This window comes from Zootoca vivipara, chromosome W (genome assembly GCF_963506605.1).
Source record: "Zootoca vivipara chromosome W, rZooViv1.1, whole genome shotgun sequence".
Lineage (NCBI taxonomy): Eukaryota > Metazoa > Chordata > Lepidosauria > Squamata > Lacertidae > Zootoca > Zootoca vivipara.
Window position 1 is genome coordinate 5,736,895 of NC_083293.1, and position 17,803 is coordinate 5,754,697.

The 17,803-nt window shown below is 46.0% G+C and overlaps 1 protein-coding gene across 1 annotated transcript in view; it reads left to right on the forward strand.

Annotated features, from left to right (window-relative positions):
- Positions 1-295: 295 nt before the first annotated feature.
- Positions 296-17,803, forward strand: part of LOC132591471 (tubulin polyglutamylase TTLL11-like) — a 29,274-nt gene continuing 11,766 nt past the window's right edge. Inside the window, exons 1-2 of the mRNA XM_060270100.1 lie at positions 296-718; positions 6,087-6,190. Coding sequence (XP_060126083.1) covers positions 405-718; positions 6,087-6,190 — 418 coding nt within the window. The 5' untranslated portion in view covers positions 296-404. The remainder of the gene's footprint in view (positions 719-6,086; positions 6,191-17,803) is intronic.

Genomic DNA, 17,803 nt, shown 5'->3' on the forward strand with positions numbered 1-17,803 from the left:
GGCGGCCATTTTTTGTGCCCGTAGAAGGGCAAATCAGAAAAAAATAATGGCCGCCGGCAGGAGAAAATAACGGAGAAAAACGGGAGACAAAGTGATACGGGGGACCGCCGGGGAAAGGTAAGTAAAAACGGGGATTTCCCGGGGCGGGGAAAACGGGGTACTTGGCAGCTATGCTAAGGACTATTGGTTCTAATATTAGCTGGAGCAAGTACAATGTAGCTGGGATGGAAGGAGTGGCAAGGAAGGAGGGGAGCAGGACCGCAAATAAATATTTACAGCAAAACTGATACGGGGGACCACCGGGAAAAGGTAAGTAAAAACGGGGGTTTCCCGGGGAAAACGGGGTACTTGGCAGCTATGTATGGTCGTTTCTCGGATGGCATCATGGCAGCGACAGCCGTGAGATGGGAAGCGATGAAGATGCATTGATGCAATCTTTGTGTTGCTGTTTGGCCCGCAGAGCCGAGGTTTCAGAGGCTGAATGGGAGAGGAAAAATGATTTGCTGGAAGAAGGGCCAGTGGAGATCCCAGAGCTGGATGACAGCAAGACCTCAGAAGCCAAGTTCCCTTCTATTTGCCTCAGGGAGCTGTATCCGAAGCTCGCAAAGGAATTTGACTATCTGCGGCTGGTCGAGCGGATTGCAGCTTTGTTCATCCGTTTCCTGGGCGTGAAGGGGACGACAAAATTGGGACCCACGGGCTTCCGGATGTTTATAAGGTGAGGGGGATCTTCCGGAATAATTTTCCAAAGGCAACTCAAATGTTTGAAACGCCTGGATGTGGTTCCCCTTAAGATTGTAGAGTTGGAGAATCAGAGAAAATTCAATCAAAATGTTTTATAGGTGGTATTTAACACCAGTTAAGATCTGTAAAATGTATAACATCAAAAATAAACAATGCTGGAGATGCCAGAAAGAAATAGGCACATTCACACATATATGGTGGCATTGTTCAAAGATAAAACCTTTCTGGAATGGGGTTTTAGAGGAATTAAAGAAAATATTTAGATATAATTTAAAGAAAACTCCAGAGTCTTTCCTATTGGGAATGGTTGGCAAAGAAGTAGAAAAGAAAGATGAAAAGGTATTTTTGTACTCAGTGGCGGCAGCCAGAATTCTAATTGCTAAGTTATGGAAAATCCAGGAGATTGGCAAGAAAAATTAATTAGCCAGACTGACAAATTCAATAAGGGGTGGTTCAAATAAAAAAATTAAAAATAATTGGGAAAAATTTGGAAAATATGTAAAAGAGCTTGGGTTAAAAACAAATATCTTGTAGGACTCCCAGAAGGAAAATATTGGATGCAGCAGAGATGTGAACAATTTGAAGCCAGGGAGGAGGAGAAGGGGAAGTCGAAGCGTAAAGAAGATTTGAATATAAATAGGAATATGAAAATGTACAAAGCAGGGAAAATGATGCAGTAGAAGACAGGATAAAGCATGCTGAAATGTATAGGATTGTTTATCTGTATTTTCTTTTTTTAAAAAAATTAATTTTTATTGATTTTGCATATTAACAAAACAAAGAAATAAACACATAAACAAAAAATAACATATTTTCCTCCTTCTTCCAACCCACCCCCCATGAGATCCCTCCTGCCACCAGGTATTCCCATGGACAGTGCGCAGTCGAAGGTTGGGCTTCGTCTTATAGTTGGGCTTGTCCCCACCCCCCTCCTCTCCCCAGAACCCCCCCCCCCTGCCACCGAGAGATCCTAGGGAAATAAGAAGAGAGCGGGTGGGTGTTCACCCAACTATTTATCTAAACTTAATCAAAAATCACCCAAAAGGGGGGGAAAAACCACAGGAATAATTAAAAGAAAAAAGAAGAAGAAGAAAAAAGAACAACAGCAAAAAAAAAGAAAAAATGAAAAATCAAAAAGGAACCATTAATAATTATTCCTTTCTTTTCTTTTTTAAAATCATTGTATTATTATGGGCTTCCCCTACCTCCCCCTTTTTCTGATTTTCATTTTTAACTCCATTTTAGCAGTTTTCTTCTCATATTCCCCATTCTATTTTCCAAACTCTCTAAACTTACTTCAATAGTATCCTTATTTCTATTAAGTTTATTTTCTAACATCTTTTCCCATTCCCTCCCTCCCCTCCTCCCCCCCCCAGCACTCCCTCTGCCACCGAGAGTCCCAGAGGAGAGAAAGGGAGAGGCAATGGTTCTTTTTCCAATTGGGACTTCCCGCCCTCCCCGCCCTCCCCGCCCTCCCCGCCCCAGGAGCCCCCCCTGCCACCAGGAGCTCCCCGCGCGCAGAGGGCCGACAAGAGGTCCAGAACCCCCAACCGTCCCTTCAATCATTCATCTTACCAAATTCTCTTTTTTGATACTTCTAAATAACTCCTAGATCTTATTTCTAACTTATCAATTTTCCTTTTTTTTCCCATGCCCCAATTCCCCCCCCCCAAACTCCCATAATTTTAAAAACCTTTTTACATTCCCAATTCTAAATTCTGTCTTTATCCTCAATTCTTTCCTCTCTATCCCCTGATCCCGGCCTTCCCCTTCCAGTCCAGCAAGTCCAAAGTCCGTGATCCAGTTTTCAGTCCTTTTTTATCCATCCTATTTAAACAACAAATATTCCTCCTTCATCCCACCCCCTTCCTGACAGATTTTTCAATCCAATCTTCTCTGTTCTCTCCCCCCCATAAGTCCCTTCTTCTTTGCATGATGCTTTTCTTGTGAGTTTTTTGTCTCTTCAAAGATTCTTGCTTGTTCCCCTCCTGAGGAGGGTTAATTCCACTCTCAGCTAAGTCTTTGTTCATTGGCAAGTCCTGTATTTCATCCTCATTTACTTCAATTGTGTTGTAAATCAGTTCGTCTGTCTGTTTATCCTCATGCACCATTTCTTGAAGTATTTCATCTTCCTGTAAATCTTGATCTTGGTTTATTCCTTCCAATTGTTGTTGAGTCTTATACATATTAATTCTCATTTCCCACAAGAGTCTCAAAACTTTCTCCTGGAAGCCAGGTGTGTAATCTTCTGTTGACATTTTTCTAGCTTTTCAAGGGCAGAGCAAGACTTGGAAAACAGGAAGTGGTTACAAGTTGCAATTCTTCCACATAGCCCAAACTGGATACAGTGTATTCTCAAATATCGAACCAAAAGTTTTAAAATGTCATTTCCTTCCTTTCACTCATCCCATTATATTCCACTCGCTGTTCTGTTTGGGGTGCTGAATTTCAGGCGACAGAGGGGGTCTATTCTTCAACTGAATATGTTTGCAGGGATTCTTATTGTCTATAACAGTTCTCCCCCCTAACCCTGCCTCAGGAGGAGAGTCTTTAGTCAGTCCTTGGAGATATTCAAACAATAAAGTTTTTGGAAATTATGTAAAAGAGCTTGGGTTAAAAACAAATATCTTGTAGGACTCCCAGAAGGAAAATATTGGATGCAGCAGAGATGTGAACAAATTTGAAGCCAGGGAGGAGGAGAAGGGGAAGTCGAAGCGTAAAGAAGATTTGAATATAAATAGGAATATGAAAATGTACAAAGCAGGGAAAATGATGCAGTAGAAGACAGGATAAAGCATGCTGAAATGTATAGGATTGTTTATCTGTATTTTCAGTTGGTTTGTATTTCAGTTGGATGTTTTGTTTTGTTTTGTTTTATACTTATTTTAAAATTAATAAAGATTTATTATTATTATTATTATTTAAAAAAAAGATTGTAGAGATGGAAGGTGCCCTCAAGGGTAATCTAGTCCAGCCCCCTGCAGTGCAGGAATCTCACCCGAAGAATCCTTGACAGGTGGCTGCCCAGACTCTGTTCAGAAGCCTCCAAGGAAGGAGAGCGCACCCCATTCCAGGGGAGCCCGTTCCACAGTCAAACAGCTCTTTCTGTCAGGAAGGTTCTTCCTGATGTTTAGTTGGAATCTTGCCGTTTGAATCCGTCATAAATAACATGGTCCACTAAGAACAGAGGGAAAGGCTGGCAAGTCACCGAGACCTGCACCCTCTTCCCACTGGACCAACCAAATCGTGGTCAGTTAAATGAAAGCACTTCTTTACGCAGCACAAGAAACTCACTCCTGCAAGGAGGCAGCAATGGCTGCTGACCTGGGTGACTTCAGAAGAGTCGACCAATTTAATGGAGGAGGATAATGCTATGAATGGCTACCGGGCACGGTGGTTCTGCTCTGCCTCCTCAGTCAGAGGCAGCAATGCATAGAATCATAGAATTAAAGAGTTGGAAGAGACCACCAGGGCCATCCAGTCCAACCCCCTGCCAAGCAGGAAACACCATCAAAGCATTCTTGGCATATGCCTGTCAAGCCTCTGCTTAAAGACCTCCAAAGAAGGAGACTCCACCACACTCCTTGGCAGCAAATTCCACTGCCGAACAGCTCTTACTGTCAGGAAGTTCTTCCTAATGTTGAGGTGGAATTTTCTGTCTTGAAGTTTGAATCCATTGCTCCATGTCCACTTCTCTGGAGCAGCAGAAAACAACACTTCTCCCTTCTCCATATGACATCCTTTCATATATTTGAACATGGCTATCATATCACCCCTTCACCTTCTCTTCTCCAGGCTAAACATACCCAGCTCCCTAAGCCGTTCCTCATAAGGCATCGTTTCCAGGCCTTTGACCATTTTGGTTGCCCTCCTCTGGACACGTTCCAGCTTGTCAGTATCCTTCTTGAACTGTGCTGCCCAGAACTGGACACAGTACTCCAGGTGAGGTCTGCCCAGAGCGGAATACAGTGGTACTATTACTTCCCTTGATCTAGATGCTATACTCCTATTGATGCAGCCCAGAATTGCATTGGCTTTTTTAGCTGCTGCATCACACTGCTGACTCATGTCAAGTTTGTGGTCTACCAAGACTCTTAGATCCTTTTCACATGTACTGCTCTCAAGCCAGGTGTCTCCCATCCTGTATTTGTGCCTTTCATTTTTTTTCTGCCCAAGTGTAGTACCTTACATTTCAAGTTCAATGCAGTTCAAGAGTTCAGTTGCTGGAAAGCACGGGGGGGGAGGGCTCTTGTGCTCTAATTCTGCTTGTGGGTTTCCCATAATGGACCTCTCTTTGCCACCGTGAGACTAGGTGGGCCATGGGCTGATCCAACAGGCCCTTCGTTGGTTCTTACATTCTTATGTCAGTGTGTGACAGATCAATAAAGCATTAATCTCCCTATCCAGATTGACACTCGCTGCCTGCCCCCAACTTGCTTTTGAATCTAATTTGAAAACCTGTACCATCAATAAAGAGTTGTTCATTTAAATCATTTAAAGAGTTGTTCATTTAAATCATTTAAATTTTAACCCAGGTGGCGCTGTGGTTAAACCACTGAGCCTAGGGCTTGCTGATCAGAAGGTTGGCGGTTCGAATCCCTGTGACGGGGTGAGCTCCCGTTGCTTGGTCCCAGCTCCTGCCAACCTAGCAGTTCGAAAGCACCTCAAAATGCAAGTAGATAAATAGGTACCGCTACAGCGGGAAGGTAAACGGCGTTTCCATGTGCTGCTCTGGTTCGCCAGAAGTGACTTTGTCATGCTGGCCACATGACCTGGAAGCTATACGCCGGCTCCCTCGGCCAATAATACGAGATGAGCGCGCAACCCCAGAGTCGGTCACGACTGGACCTAATGGTCAGGGGTCCCTTTACCTTTACCTTACCATCAATAAAGAGTTGTTCATTTAAATCAAACCAAATCTTTATTGCTATGGTTGGGGACCAGTACTGCTGTGCAGATCTATCATCGTTCCCCGTTGGAGACATCAGGAATTGATTCGAGCAGATCTCCCTTTGCTAAAAACTACCTTTCTCTTTAGCCACGATGGCTAGATAGAATCATAGAATCGTAGAGTTGGAAGAGACCACGAGGGCCACCCAGTCCAACCCCCTGCCAAGCAGGAAACACCATCAAAGCATTCTTGACATATGCCTCTCAAGCCTCTGCTTAAAGACCTCCAAAGGAGGAGACTCCACCACACTCCTTGGCAGCAAATTCCACTGCCGAACAGCTCTTACTGTCAGGAAGTTCTATGATTCTATGATTCTAGTTCATGGTGCCCTTGGGAGTCTGCTCTCCCTCCCCAGGATGATTCCCTCACAGTTTTCTTTTCCTGCCCCCAGGAACAGCAAGCTAAGCAACAGCGAGTTCAGCATGGCTTCCGCAGACATCCTGTACATTGACATCACCAAGAAGCAGCACGGTCTCGCGACAGACCGAGATGCGAGTAAGCCCTCTTGCATAATTCTGGGTGCAGACCTTTGGGGTGGGGGGTGGGGTGGGGGTAGGGCAGGCTAGGGCATGTGGATATCTGCATTTAAGTGGAGCATCTGTACCCTTCTCCTCTTCAGCAAAACAGCTTCCCAAGAGCAGTTTGCATACAATCAAAAGCAAGGCAGCCTCTGCCCTTGCAGGCTTACAGCAGGGGCGTACCCAGGATCAAAACTAAGGGGGGGGGCAAGCCATGGTCGTTCAGGTGCAGGGCCAAGGCACGGGAGGGGAGGGGCCACAAAGTGGGAATGTGGGCGGGGCTACAACTCTGCGGCCGCTAAATGAACCCCCTAAACTCTCTCCTACGAAATTCCCCTGCTCTGAAGCAGGGCCGTCTCTAGAGCCAGGTCCGGTGGCGCGGGGCGCCAGGCCACCAGGGGCGCCACTACACCCGCTGAAGGCCGACCCAGGCGCACCTCTCAGCTGTTCCGGAGGCGTGCGGGCCTGGGGCCGCCTCCGCCGCGCGCAGGGGCGTCGCAACAGGGGGCGGGGCAGCCCCCTGGACGCCCCTATGGCCAGACTGGGTTGCGTAGGGCTCTGGCCCTCCAGGTGGCAGCCGTGCGGCGGGCTGTGCCCGCCGCGCCGGAAACGGGTCGGGGTGGGGGAGCCAGAGGGATCCGGCGCACCACGGTGCCAGGGCGGCAGGTATGCTTAAGACGGCCCTGCTCTGAAGACATCGCTCCCATCCATTTACGGCCTAGCCACCCCCCTGAAAAACCCCTTTGGGCCCCGCTTTCACTCCCCCAGGTCCCCCCGAAGCCTTGCCAGTTCCCACCCTATATAACTGGGATGGGGAAAGGGCTCAGAGGTCTGCTAGTCCTGGGGGGCCACCCCCCCGTGGCCTGGGAAGATACCGGGGAACCCCCCGCCAAGCTGAGGCCCTCAAAGAAGAAGAAGAAGCTGCCACCGCCGCTTCCCCATCGCGAAGGAGCAAAAGATGGGAAAGGTGGGGTGGCGCAGCACAGGCGAGCGAACCCCCCCCCAGCTGTGACCCTATGGCGGCGGCGGTGGCTCCCCCACCCTCAACGCCCCTCTCTAGGCAGGGGCAGCGAGGGAGAGTGGCTGGGGGGGCGCATTGCAAAGAAGGAAACAGCAGCCAATGCCCGGAGAGGGCAATGCACGCAGGGGGAGAGCTGTGCCACCCCCCAAGGCAGCTCCTTTCCTTTTGCCCAGGGTGGGGGGCGGCAAGGAAAGGTCGTTGTCGCTGGGCTACTCCTGCCGCTGGCAATCCGGCGCAAACGCCCCCACGCAGCTTCCTTGCAGCAGCTGCGACCACCGCCTTCAGGCACCGCCCCCCACTCCTCCTTTGCGGGCTTCTGCCCGCCGAGGCTGAACTGGCTCCTGTCGGTGCACTTCCTCTCCCGGCCCAGGAGGAGTCTCAGTAGCAACTCCTAACTCGGGGGGGGGGTAGGAGGGGGTGCGGAGGGGAGGAAAGGGGGCGATTCCCAGCCTGCGGCGCTGACGATTGCAGTGCAGCCTACCGGGAGGCAGAGCGCGGCAGCGGCTGCAACCAATGCAGGGAGCCGCGTCTCCTTCGCTTGCCAGCCCAGCAGAACTCTTAGGTAGGAGAGGTTGCCACCCGGCAGGGCTTTCCATTGGGAGGCGCGAAGGCTTTAGTGGTGGGGATTGGTGCAGATGTAGGCAGGGCGGGCTGAGAGGAGGAGCCGCCGCACCAGCAGCGTTTCCTCCCCCCCCTCCCGTGTCAACAAGCGGGGCGCCTGCGCAGGGTATTTGCTTCCCTAGTCGGGCCCGTGATTTGGCCTTCGGGGGGGCAGCTGCCCCCCCTGCCCCATGCTGGGTACGCCCATGGCTTACAGCCTAAAAATAAGCATAGCATACAAGGGGAAAGGGGCAGGGAGGGAAGAGGAAAACTGATTCCACACACACACACACACACACACACACACACACACACACCCCAAATTGTCCCTGCTTTCATGGGGGGAGGGATGAATAATGAATACTTAAGACATAAGGGCTTTTTAGAATGTTGCAGTGAGGGTCTCTTAAAGTCCAAACCTGGGAAAGTTTACAAGTTACGGGGCTAGATTTATGGCTAATGAATGCAAGGGAGAACAGCTCTTGCAGAGTAAATAACCCACAATGTAGCAGAACCATAGCCGCCAAGTACCCCGTTTTCCCCGGGAAACCCCCGTTTTTACTTACCTTTTCCCGGTGGTCCCCCGTATCACTTTGTCTCCCGTTTTTCTCCGTTATTTTCTCCTGCCGGCGGCCATTATTTTTTTCTGATTTGCCCTTCTATGGGCACAAAAAATGGCCGCCGCCAGAAGTCGCGTCGACGCACTTCCGGTCATGTGTAGAAGCTCCTTTTGAAGCCGGCGGCGGCCATTTTTTGTGCCCATAGAAGGGCAAAGCGACGTCGGCGCAACTTCCGGTGTCACACGGCTGCCGGTCCCGGATTCTGCAGTCCGGGACTTGGAAGGTGAGAGCAGAACTGAAGGGAAAATAGGAAACCAGAGACTTCCTATGGCCAGTTGGTGGGCATTTATTATATAGCAGGGAGTGCCTGGCATTGCCTGGGAATTTGTAGAAACCAAAAAATTATTGCGATCGATAGTGTAATTTGTGAGTTTGGACCAGTCATGCCCAAAATCAAGCAAAGTCACACGAAAAGTCACACCTTGATTCAAGATGGTGCCCAGTGCCCAGTGATGATGTCTCGAGAGGTGGCCAAAACTGTGCCCAGAAATGGGTGACGTCATTTCAAATTCATGTGTTTCGTCTGCCACCTCGATTCAGAATATGAAGGCTATTGCTCCTGCCTTGGGAATCCTCAGTTTGGTGATGACATCTCGAGAGGTGTCCAAACTCATGGAGAGCAGATGGACGGACAAATGGACAAACAAGGGGCAGACAAAGCACTTTCCAAAATAGGCAGGGTAGGGAGAATTGCCCCCCCTGACCTGAAGCCCTGGAGAACCGCTGCCAGCCAGTGTAGACAAGACTGAGCTAAATAGGTTCGGGGTCTGACTCAGTAGAAGGCCTTTCTCCTTTGGTTTCATGGAATCCTAGAGTTGGAAGAGACCCCAAGGGCCATCCAGTCCAACCCCCTGCCAAGCAGGAAACACCATCAAAGCATTCTGGACATATGCCTGTCAAGCCTCTGCTTAAAGACCTCCAAAGAAGGAGACTCCACCACACTTCTTGGGAGCAAATCCCACTGCCGAACAGCTCTTACTGTCAGGAAGTTCTTCGCGACGTGCGCGCGACCGAGGAAACTCCGCGCCCCGAAGCGCAGCCTCTCTACCTTTCTCCTTAAAGCGCCTGCCTGTATTAATACGATTGTAATCATCGTTAGTCGGCTCCGTTCCCCCCCCCCCCATACCTCTTCTTAGAATCCTAGAATCTGCTTAAAGACCTCCAAAGGAGGAGACTCCACCACACTCCTTGGCAGCAATTCCCACTGCCGAACGGCTCTTACTGTCAGGAAGTTCTTCCTAATCATAGAATCCTAGAGTTGGAAGAGACCCCAAGGGCCATCCAGTCCAACCCCCTGCCAAGCAGGAAACACCATCAAAGCATTCTTGACATATGCCTGTCAAGCCTCTGCTTAAAGACCTCCAAAGAAGGAGACTCCACCACACTCCTGGGCAGCAAATTCCACTGCCGAACAGCTCTTACTGTCAGGAAGTTCTTCCTAATCATAGAATCCTAGAGTTGGAAGAGACCCCAAGGGCCATCCAGTCCAACCCCCTGCCAAGCAGGAAACACCATCAAAGCATTCTTGACATATGCCTGTCAAGCCTCTGCTTAAAGACCTCCAAAGAAGGAGACTCCACCACACTCCTTGGTAGCAAATTCCACTGCCGAACAGCTCTTACTGTCAGGAAATTCTTCCTAATGTTTAGGTGGAATCTTCTTTCTTGTAGCTTGAATCCATTGCTCCGTGTCCGCTTCTCTGGAGCAGCAGAAAACAACCTTTCTCCCTCCTCCATATGACATCCTTTCATATATTTGAACATGGCTATCATATCACCCCTTCACCTTCTCTTCTCCAGCTCCCTAAGCCGTTCCTCATAAGGCATCGTTTCCAGGCCTTTGACCATTTTGGTTGCCCTCTTCTGGACACGTTCCAGCTTATCAGTATCCTTCTTGAACTGTGGTGCCCAGAACTGGACACAGTACTCCAGGCCTTGCAGACAATTTCATTGTCCAGAAAGTGGGAGAAGCAACAAGAGGATCAGCCATTTTAGATCTGGCCCTAACCAATAGCGATGACCTGGTTAGTGGGGTAGAAGTGGCAGGATCATTTTGAAAAAAGAAGAAAAACGAATTCCTATGCCCCACAAATAACCCGGAGATGCATTTTGAATAAAGGCACACAATCTACTCATGTAAAAACACGCTGATTCCCGGACCGTCCACGGGCCAGATTTAGAAGGCGATTGGGCTGGATCTGGCCCCCGGGCCTCAAGTTGCCTACCCCTGATTTAGAGGAAATGCCCAACTTCTGGATTTCTTTAGTAACTAGTGGAATTGATGGGCAACTAGAGCAGGAGAAAGCTTTATTTTTTCCCTACGTTTAATGCTTCAAGCGAGCATTGCCATCTGGCCTATTGTTAATTCTAGATTAGCGCTTGGTGAGAGGTTTTGTTTTGTTTTTGTTTTGTTTGTTTTGTAAAAAATATTTTTTATTGATTTTACAAAATAAACATAGAAAACACATATCAAATTCATTCCATCCTCTTCCACCCCCCCCCACGAGCCCCCTCCTGCCACGAGAAGGTCCCGTGCCGGGTGGATAGCTGAAGGTGGTCCATTTTATAGTTGAGTTTTTCCCCCTCCCCCTCCTCCCTCCCCCAGAGTCCTCTTCTGCCACCAGTGGGCCCTGGGTTACGAGGCAAGACAGAGAAGAGTGTCCGCCCACCTATCTATCCATACATGTCTACTAAAACGAAACGAAAAGAAAAAACAAAAAGGCCCCCCATCCCACCCTCTCCCACCCCCCCAAAAAAGAAAAATAATCCCCTCCCCCCCAAAAAGAAAAAAGCTAAAAAGAAGGAAAAAAGGGAATATATATATATATATATATATATATATATATTCATTCTTCATAAACATTTTTATATATGGGCTTCCCCTACCTCCCCCCTTCCAGATTTGCATTTTAAAATCTCAATTAAGCAGTTTTCTATTCTTTTTTATCTTTATATTCCTGATATATTTTATTTTATTTTTATTAAATGAATCGTTATTAGTATCAAAAACAGGGGCGTAGCCAGGACGAAAATTAGGGGGGGGCAAGGGGCGGGGGCAAGGGGCAGGGCCAAGGGGCGGGGGGCGGGGCCACAGCGGGGCAAGGGAAGTTCCCTTCTCCCTTGCCAGCTTTCCCTCTGCCCGCCCCGGTGATCGCGGAGGGGGAGGAGGGGATCGGAACAGCTGCTCCGACCCCCCTCCCCCCCTCCTCGAACGGCAGGGGCGAGGGGGTGCCGGGATCGGCCCGAAATCGGGCCGCTCCGACTCCCTCCTCCCCCTCCGCGATCAGCAGGGGCGAGAGGGCGCCGGGATCAGCCTGAAATCGGGCTGCTCCGATCCCCTCCTCCCCCTCTGCGATCGCTGGGGCGGGCGGAGGGAAAGCCCCAGAGCCGCGCAAAGCGTTTGGCTGGCTTTCCCCCCGCCCGCCCCACAGCCAGCTAGGGAGACGGGAGATGTCCCTTCTAGCTGGCTGGCTGTGGGGCGGGCGGAGGGAAAGCCCCAGAGCCGCGCAAAGCGGTTGCCTGGCTTTCCCCCCGCCCGCCCCACAGCCAGCCAGGGAGAAGGGAGACGCCCCTTCTCCCTGGCTGGCTGTGGGGCGGGCGGAGGGAAAGCCCCAGAGCCGCGCAAAGCGGTTGCCTGGCTTTCCCCCCGCCCGCCCCACAGCCAGCCAGGGAGAAGGGAGACGTCCCTTCTCCCTGGCTGGCTGTGGGGCGGGCGGAGGGAAAGCCCCAGAGCCGCGCAAAGCGGTTGCCTGGCTTTCCCCCCGCCCGCCCCACAGCCAGCCAGGGAGAAGGGAGACGTCCCTTCTCCCTGGCTGGCTGTGGGGCGGGCGGAGGGAAAGGCCCAGAGCCGCGCAAAGCGGTTGCCTGGCTTCCCCTCCGCCCGCCCCACAGCCAGCCGGCTAGAAGGGACGTCTCCCTTCTCCCTGGCTTTCCCTCCACCCGCCCCACAGCCAGCCAGGGAGAAGGGAGACGGCACCGGGCGGGCAGCGGGGCAGGCTGGCCCGCGGCCCTGCCTCTAGGGGGGGGCAACTTCCCCCCTCCTGCCCACCCCTGCCTACGCTCATGATCAAAAAAGAGAAAACAATACAAACCAATAAAATCAATAAAAACATTTGTCTCATTTCATTGTTGAGCCCACTTTATCCCTTTCCTCCCACCCCTCCCCTGTCCCACCCCCTGCGCTTCTCATCCTGTTTCGAGCTTATCCTTATGTTCCACTTGTTCGTTACATACCTTAATTCATTCAATTACACAAAAAGAAAAATATATGTACATATTATGTTAACAAAATTGCATATTCTCTTGGTAAATTATTTATGACAGAATTGTTAGACATCTAAGATTATATTTGGTTTTTCCAATTTATTCTTAATATAGTTGATAAATGATATCCAGATTTTTATGGTCTCCTCTAAATTTTTTCCTCTAATTTCTTCATGATTTTTCGCCAAATTGTAATAATTAAATAATTTTATTTGCCAGTCTTCTTTACTTGGGATTTCCGAGGTTTTCCAATTTTTTGCAATTAATAACCTGGCGGCTGCTACCGCATAACTAACTACACACCTGTCGTTTGATTGGATGTCCTCAGGTATCATTCCAAGGAGGAACATTTCGGGGCTTTTCCTAAAGGAATATTTTAACATTTTCTTTAATTCCTTATACAACATTTCCCAGAATTCTCTAATTGCGCTGCAATTCCACCACATGTGGATAAATGTTCCGACCTCCTTTCTACACCTCCAACATAGATTGGGTACATTTTAGACATTTTTAGTGGGGTCAAGTACCATCTATTCTGCATTTTCAGAATATTTTCCTTGAGCTCATAATTGGGCGTGAAATTTAAATCTTTTTTCCATAGATTTTCCCATTTCTGCATTGGGATGGCTTTTCCCAGGTCTTGACCCCACTTGATCATAAAGTCCTTCGTCATTTCTTCTTCTGTTATCCATTTTAGAATTATCTGATATAAATTTTTTATATATTTGTTCTTATTCACTAATAATATTTCCTCTAATTTTGACATTTCCCCATCGAACCCCAATTTCTTGTCAATTTGCAGTCTTTGATTTATTTCAAAATATTGCAGCCAGGTGGTCAATAAGTGTTTTATTTCTGCGTATTCTTTTAATTTTAGAATTCCCTCACTTTCTTCTAATAGAGATCTGTAAGTGGGCCAATTACTATCCATGTTGGTTCTTTTAACGGCAACTAATTCTAAGGGTGAAAGCCACCATGGGGTCTTTGGCTCAAAAAACCTTTTATATTTCTGCCACACTAAATACAGGGATTTCCTAATTATATTGAACATAAAGATGTTCTTTTTTTCTATTTTGTCTTTCATTAAATAACGGTGCCAACCGAAAGCCAATCCTTGGCCCTCCAGGTCTAGAAGGTCTGTATTTTGGAGTTCCATCCACTCTTTGATCCATGCGATTGCGGCCGCATCGTGGTATATCTCGAGGTCAGGGAGGCCGAAGCCTCCCCTATCTCTGTGATCTATCATAATTGTGTACTTCACCCTCGGTCTCTTCCCCTCCCAGATGAATTTCGTAATATCTTTTTTCCATTCGTTAAAAATTTTGTCTTTCCCTAAAATCGGTAAATTTTGAAATAAGTAATTCATTTTGGAGACAACACACATTTTAACTAGAGAGATTCGACCCATTAATGATAATTTCAATTTTCTCCATTCTTCCATATTTGCCTTTATCTTTTTCCACATTACTCTGTAATTTTCCTGTATCAAATCTATCCCCTTTATTGTTGTTTGGATGCCCAAATATTTCAATCTTTTATCAATTTTTAAACCTTTTTTTTTCCTGGAGCTCCTGTTTTTCTTTGGTTTCCAAATTTTTTACCAGCATTTTAGTTTTTTCATAATTTATTTTCAATCCCGCTAATCTGCCAAATTCATTTATTTTCTTAATTGCTGAGGGTATACTTTGAACTGGATCTTCGGTGGTTATGATTATATCATCTGCATAGGCCTTTACTTTGAATTTTTTATTGCCAATTACTATTCCCTTGATGGTATCCTCTTCTCTTAAATTTTTTAATAAAATTTCCAAAGTCAATATGAAAAGAATGGGCGACAAGGGGCAGCCTTGCCTTGTGCCTCTTTCGATATTTATTCTGTTGGTTAATCTTCCATTTATTAATATATGGGCTCCTTGGGCTTTATAAATAGCTTTTATCGCTTTCTCCATATGTTCTCCTAAATTTAAATTTTCTATTGTTTTTATCATAAATGCCCAGGAGACTCTATCGAAAGCCTTTTCGGCATCAATGGATAGAAGGGCTGCCCGTTTGTCTCTTCTGTTTTCAAGGCATTCCAAAATATTTACAATGTTTCTAATGTTGTCTTTTGCGGACCTTCCCTTTACAAATCCAACTTGGTCCTTGTGTATTAGTTCTTCCAGAATTTTATTCAATCTATCTGCCAAAATTTTTGTAAATATCTTATAATCCGAGTTTAGGAGGGAGATCGGTCTATAATTAGATGGTAAGTCTGAGTCTGTTTGTGCTTTGGGTATTAGTGTGATTTGTGCCTCTGTCCAAGATTTGGGAACCGTCCCCTTCGTCAATATTTTATTCATTAAGTCTCTGAGTGGGATTGATATTATTTCCTGAAATTCCCTATAGTATTCTATAGGTAGCCCATCTGGGCCTGGAGTCTTCCCTTTTTTCATAGATTTTATTGCTTCTATTATTTCCATTGATGTAATTTCTTTATTTATAAGTATCATTTTTTCTGGTGGAATTTTGGGAAGCTGGTATTTTTTAAAGAATTCATCAATCTCTTGGCTATCTGTCTCTTCTTTTTGATATAAGGATTCATAAAATTTGTGAAATACTTTCATAATTTCCTCCGTCTTATCAAAAAATTTCCCCCCTGATTTAATTCTGCTTATTATTTTTTCATTTTCCCTCTTTTTAATCTGCCAACTCAATAATTTACTCGGTTTATTTGCCCACTCAAAGTATTTATATTTCCAGAATTTTAATTTCCATTCCATCTCTTGGTCAATTATCTTTTCAAATTCTGCTCTCAATAATTTTAATTCTTGTTCAATATTTTTATCATAGTTTTTATATAGGGATCTTTCTTTATTCCTTATTTCTTGTAATAAATTTTCTTTCCTTAGTTCCTCAGCTTTCTTGATTTTGACTGTTTGTTCTATAAAATACCCACGCATAAAGGCTTTCCCAGCATCCCAGACTATATTTAAATCTACCTCACCATTATTATTTAATTTGAAATATTCTTTTAATTTTTTAATTGCCTCTTGTTTTATATTTGTTTTTTTCAGCATAAAAACGTTTAGTCTCCAATTTCTTTCTTTTTGCTCTGCCTTTAATATTAAACTTATTGCATTGTGGTCTGATAGTGTTCGGGGGTTGATTTCTACTTTTTGAGTTCTTAACAATAATTCCTTTGACATCCAAATCATATCTATTCTGCTTGCGGTCTGATGTCTAGCCGAGATATGTGTAAATTCTTTTTTAATGGAGTTTTTATGTCTCCAGACGTCTAATAAATTTAAATTTCTAGTCATGTTCGTGAATTGCTTCGGTAATTTCATCTTGTATTTCTTCATATCCCTTCCGCTTTTATCATATTCAGGATCAATTATTCCATTCAAGTCCCCCATTATCATAATCTTATATTCATCATATTTCATTATTTGAAATTCTAATTTTTCTAAAAATGCTGTTTTACTCCCATTTGGCGCATAAAGGCCCACCCAGATCCACTGTTCACCTTCAATAATTGTCTTTATCATTACTATTCTACCTTCATTATCCGTCCATAAAACTTCTGGTTTCCATTGCTTTTTAACATAGAATACTACACCTCTTTTCTTTTTTGCGTCCGCCGTCGCAAATTCCATTCCTAATTTTTCATTCTTTAAAACCCTCAGATGTTTTTTATTTATATGTGTTTCTTGAAGACAAATAACATCAAAATTTTGTTTTTTTAATAGGTGTCCCACCCTATTCCTTTTTTTTTGTTATTTAAGCCATTTATGTTCCATGATATGATTCTTAAATCCATTTTCCTTTTATTAAGATTTTAGGGAAAGAAGAATAAAGGAAAAAAAGGGAAAGTAAATTAAAAGGAAAAAAGAAAAAAAAGGGGGGGAAGGAAAAAGAAAAAGAAAGAAAAAAGAAAGAGGGGGGAGGGAAGGGGGAAGGGGAGGGAAGGGGAAGGGGAAGACACAAAAAAAGGGGGGGGGACCACAATAAGAAGAATTATTAAAAGAAAGTCAAATTAATTTCTATGCTAAGCAGAACCAAGGAAACAAATCTTACTTTCTACATTTGTGTAAAGTTACTTAAACAATCATAATTGTTGAGTTATTGAATAACTAGAACAACCGGTACGGTACATTCACTGGATAGGAGGGGGTTAATATTTACATGGAAGAGTTATAGATTGTCCTTTCCATTCATCCTTCTGTTTCTCCTTCCTCTTTTTCTTCTTCCTCTGGTACTTCCTCTCCTCCTTCATCTTCTTCGCTGCTATGTTCTTCCTCCCTTTCTTCATCAGTCTTAGTTTGGTGTTGGTCTTTAATAAATTTCATTTTGTCTCCTCCTAGTTCCTGGGAGTAAGTCCTGAAGAATCTGTCAGCCGCTTCTTGTGTATCAAACCTCCTCCATCTTCCCTTAAATGCGAAGGCGATACCTTCAGGGTAAAAGGTAAAGGTAAAGGGACCCCTGACCATTAGGTCCAGTCGTGACCGACTCTGGGGTTGCGCGCTCATCTCGCATTATTGGCCGAGGGAGCCGGCGTATAGCTTCCAGGTCATGTGGCCAGCATGACAAAGCCGCTTCTGGCAAACCAGAGCAGCACATGGAAACGCCGTTTACCTTCCCGCTGTAGCGGTTCCTATTTATCTACTTGCATTTTGACGTGCTTTCGAACTGCTAGGTTGGCAGGAGCTGGGACCAAGCAACGGGAGCTCACCCCGTCACAGGGATTCGAACCGCCGACCTTCTGATCAGCAAGCCCTAGGCTCAGTGGTTTAACCACAGCGCCACCTGGGTCCCCTTCAGGGTACTCCCATTTAAAAAAGACCTTTTTTGCTCTTAAAGCTTTTGCTAAGAACTGATACTTTTTCCTTTTATGTATCAGCCTGGGGGGGATTTCTTTCATTATGATTATTTCAGTCCCATCCATCACACATTTTTTCTTTCCCTTGGTTTTTAAAATTTTGTTTCTAAGCCACATTGTGGTAAATGTTGCTAGGCAGTCTCCAGGCCAATTGTTTGCTTTTGCCTTTTTGGAATTAATCCTGAAGGCTTCTTCCAGTCGGGTCTCAATGTCTAATTCCTCTAGATCT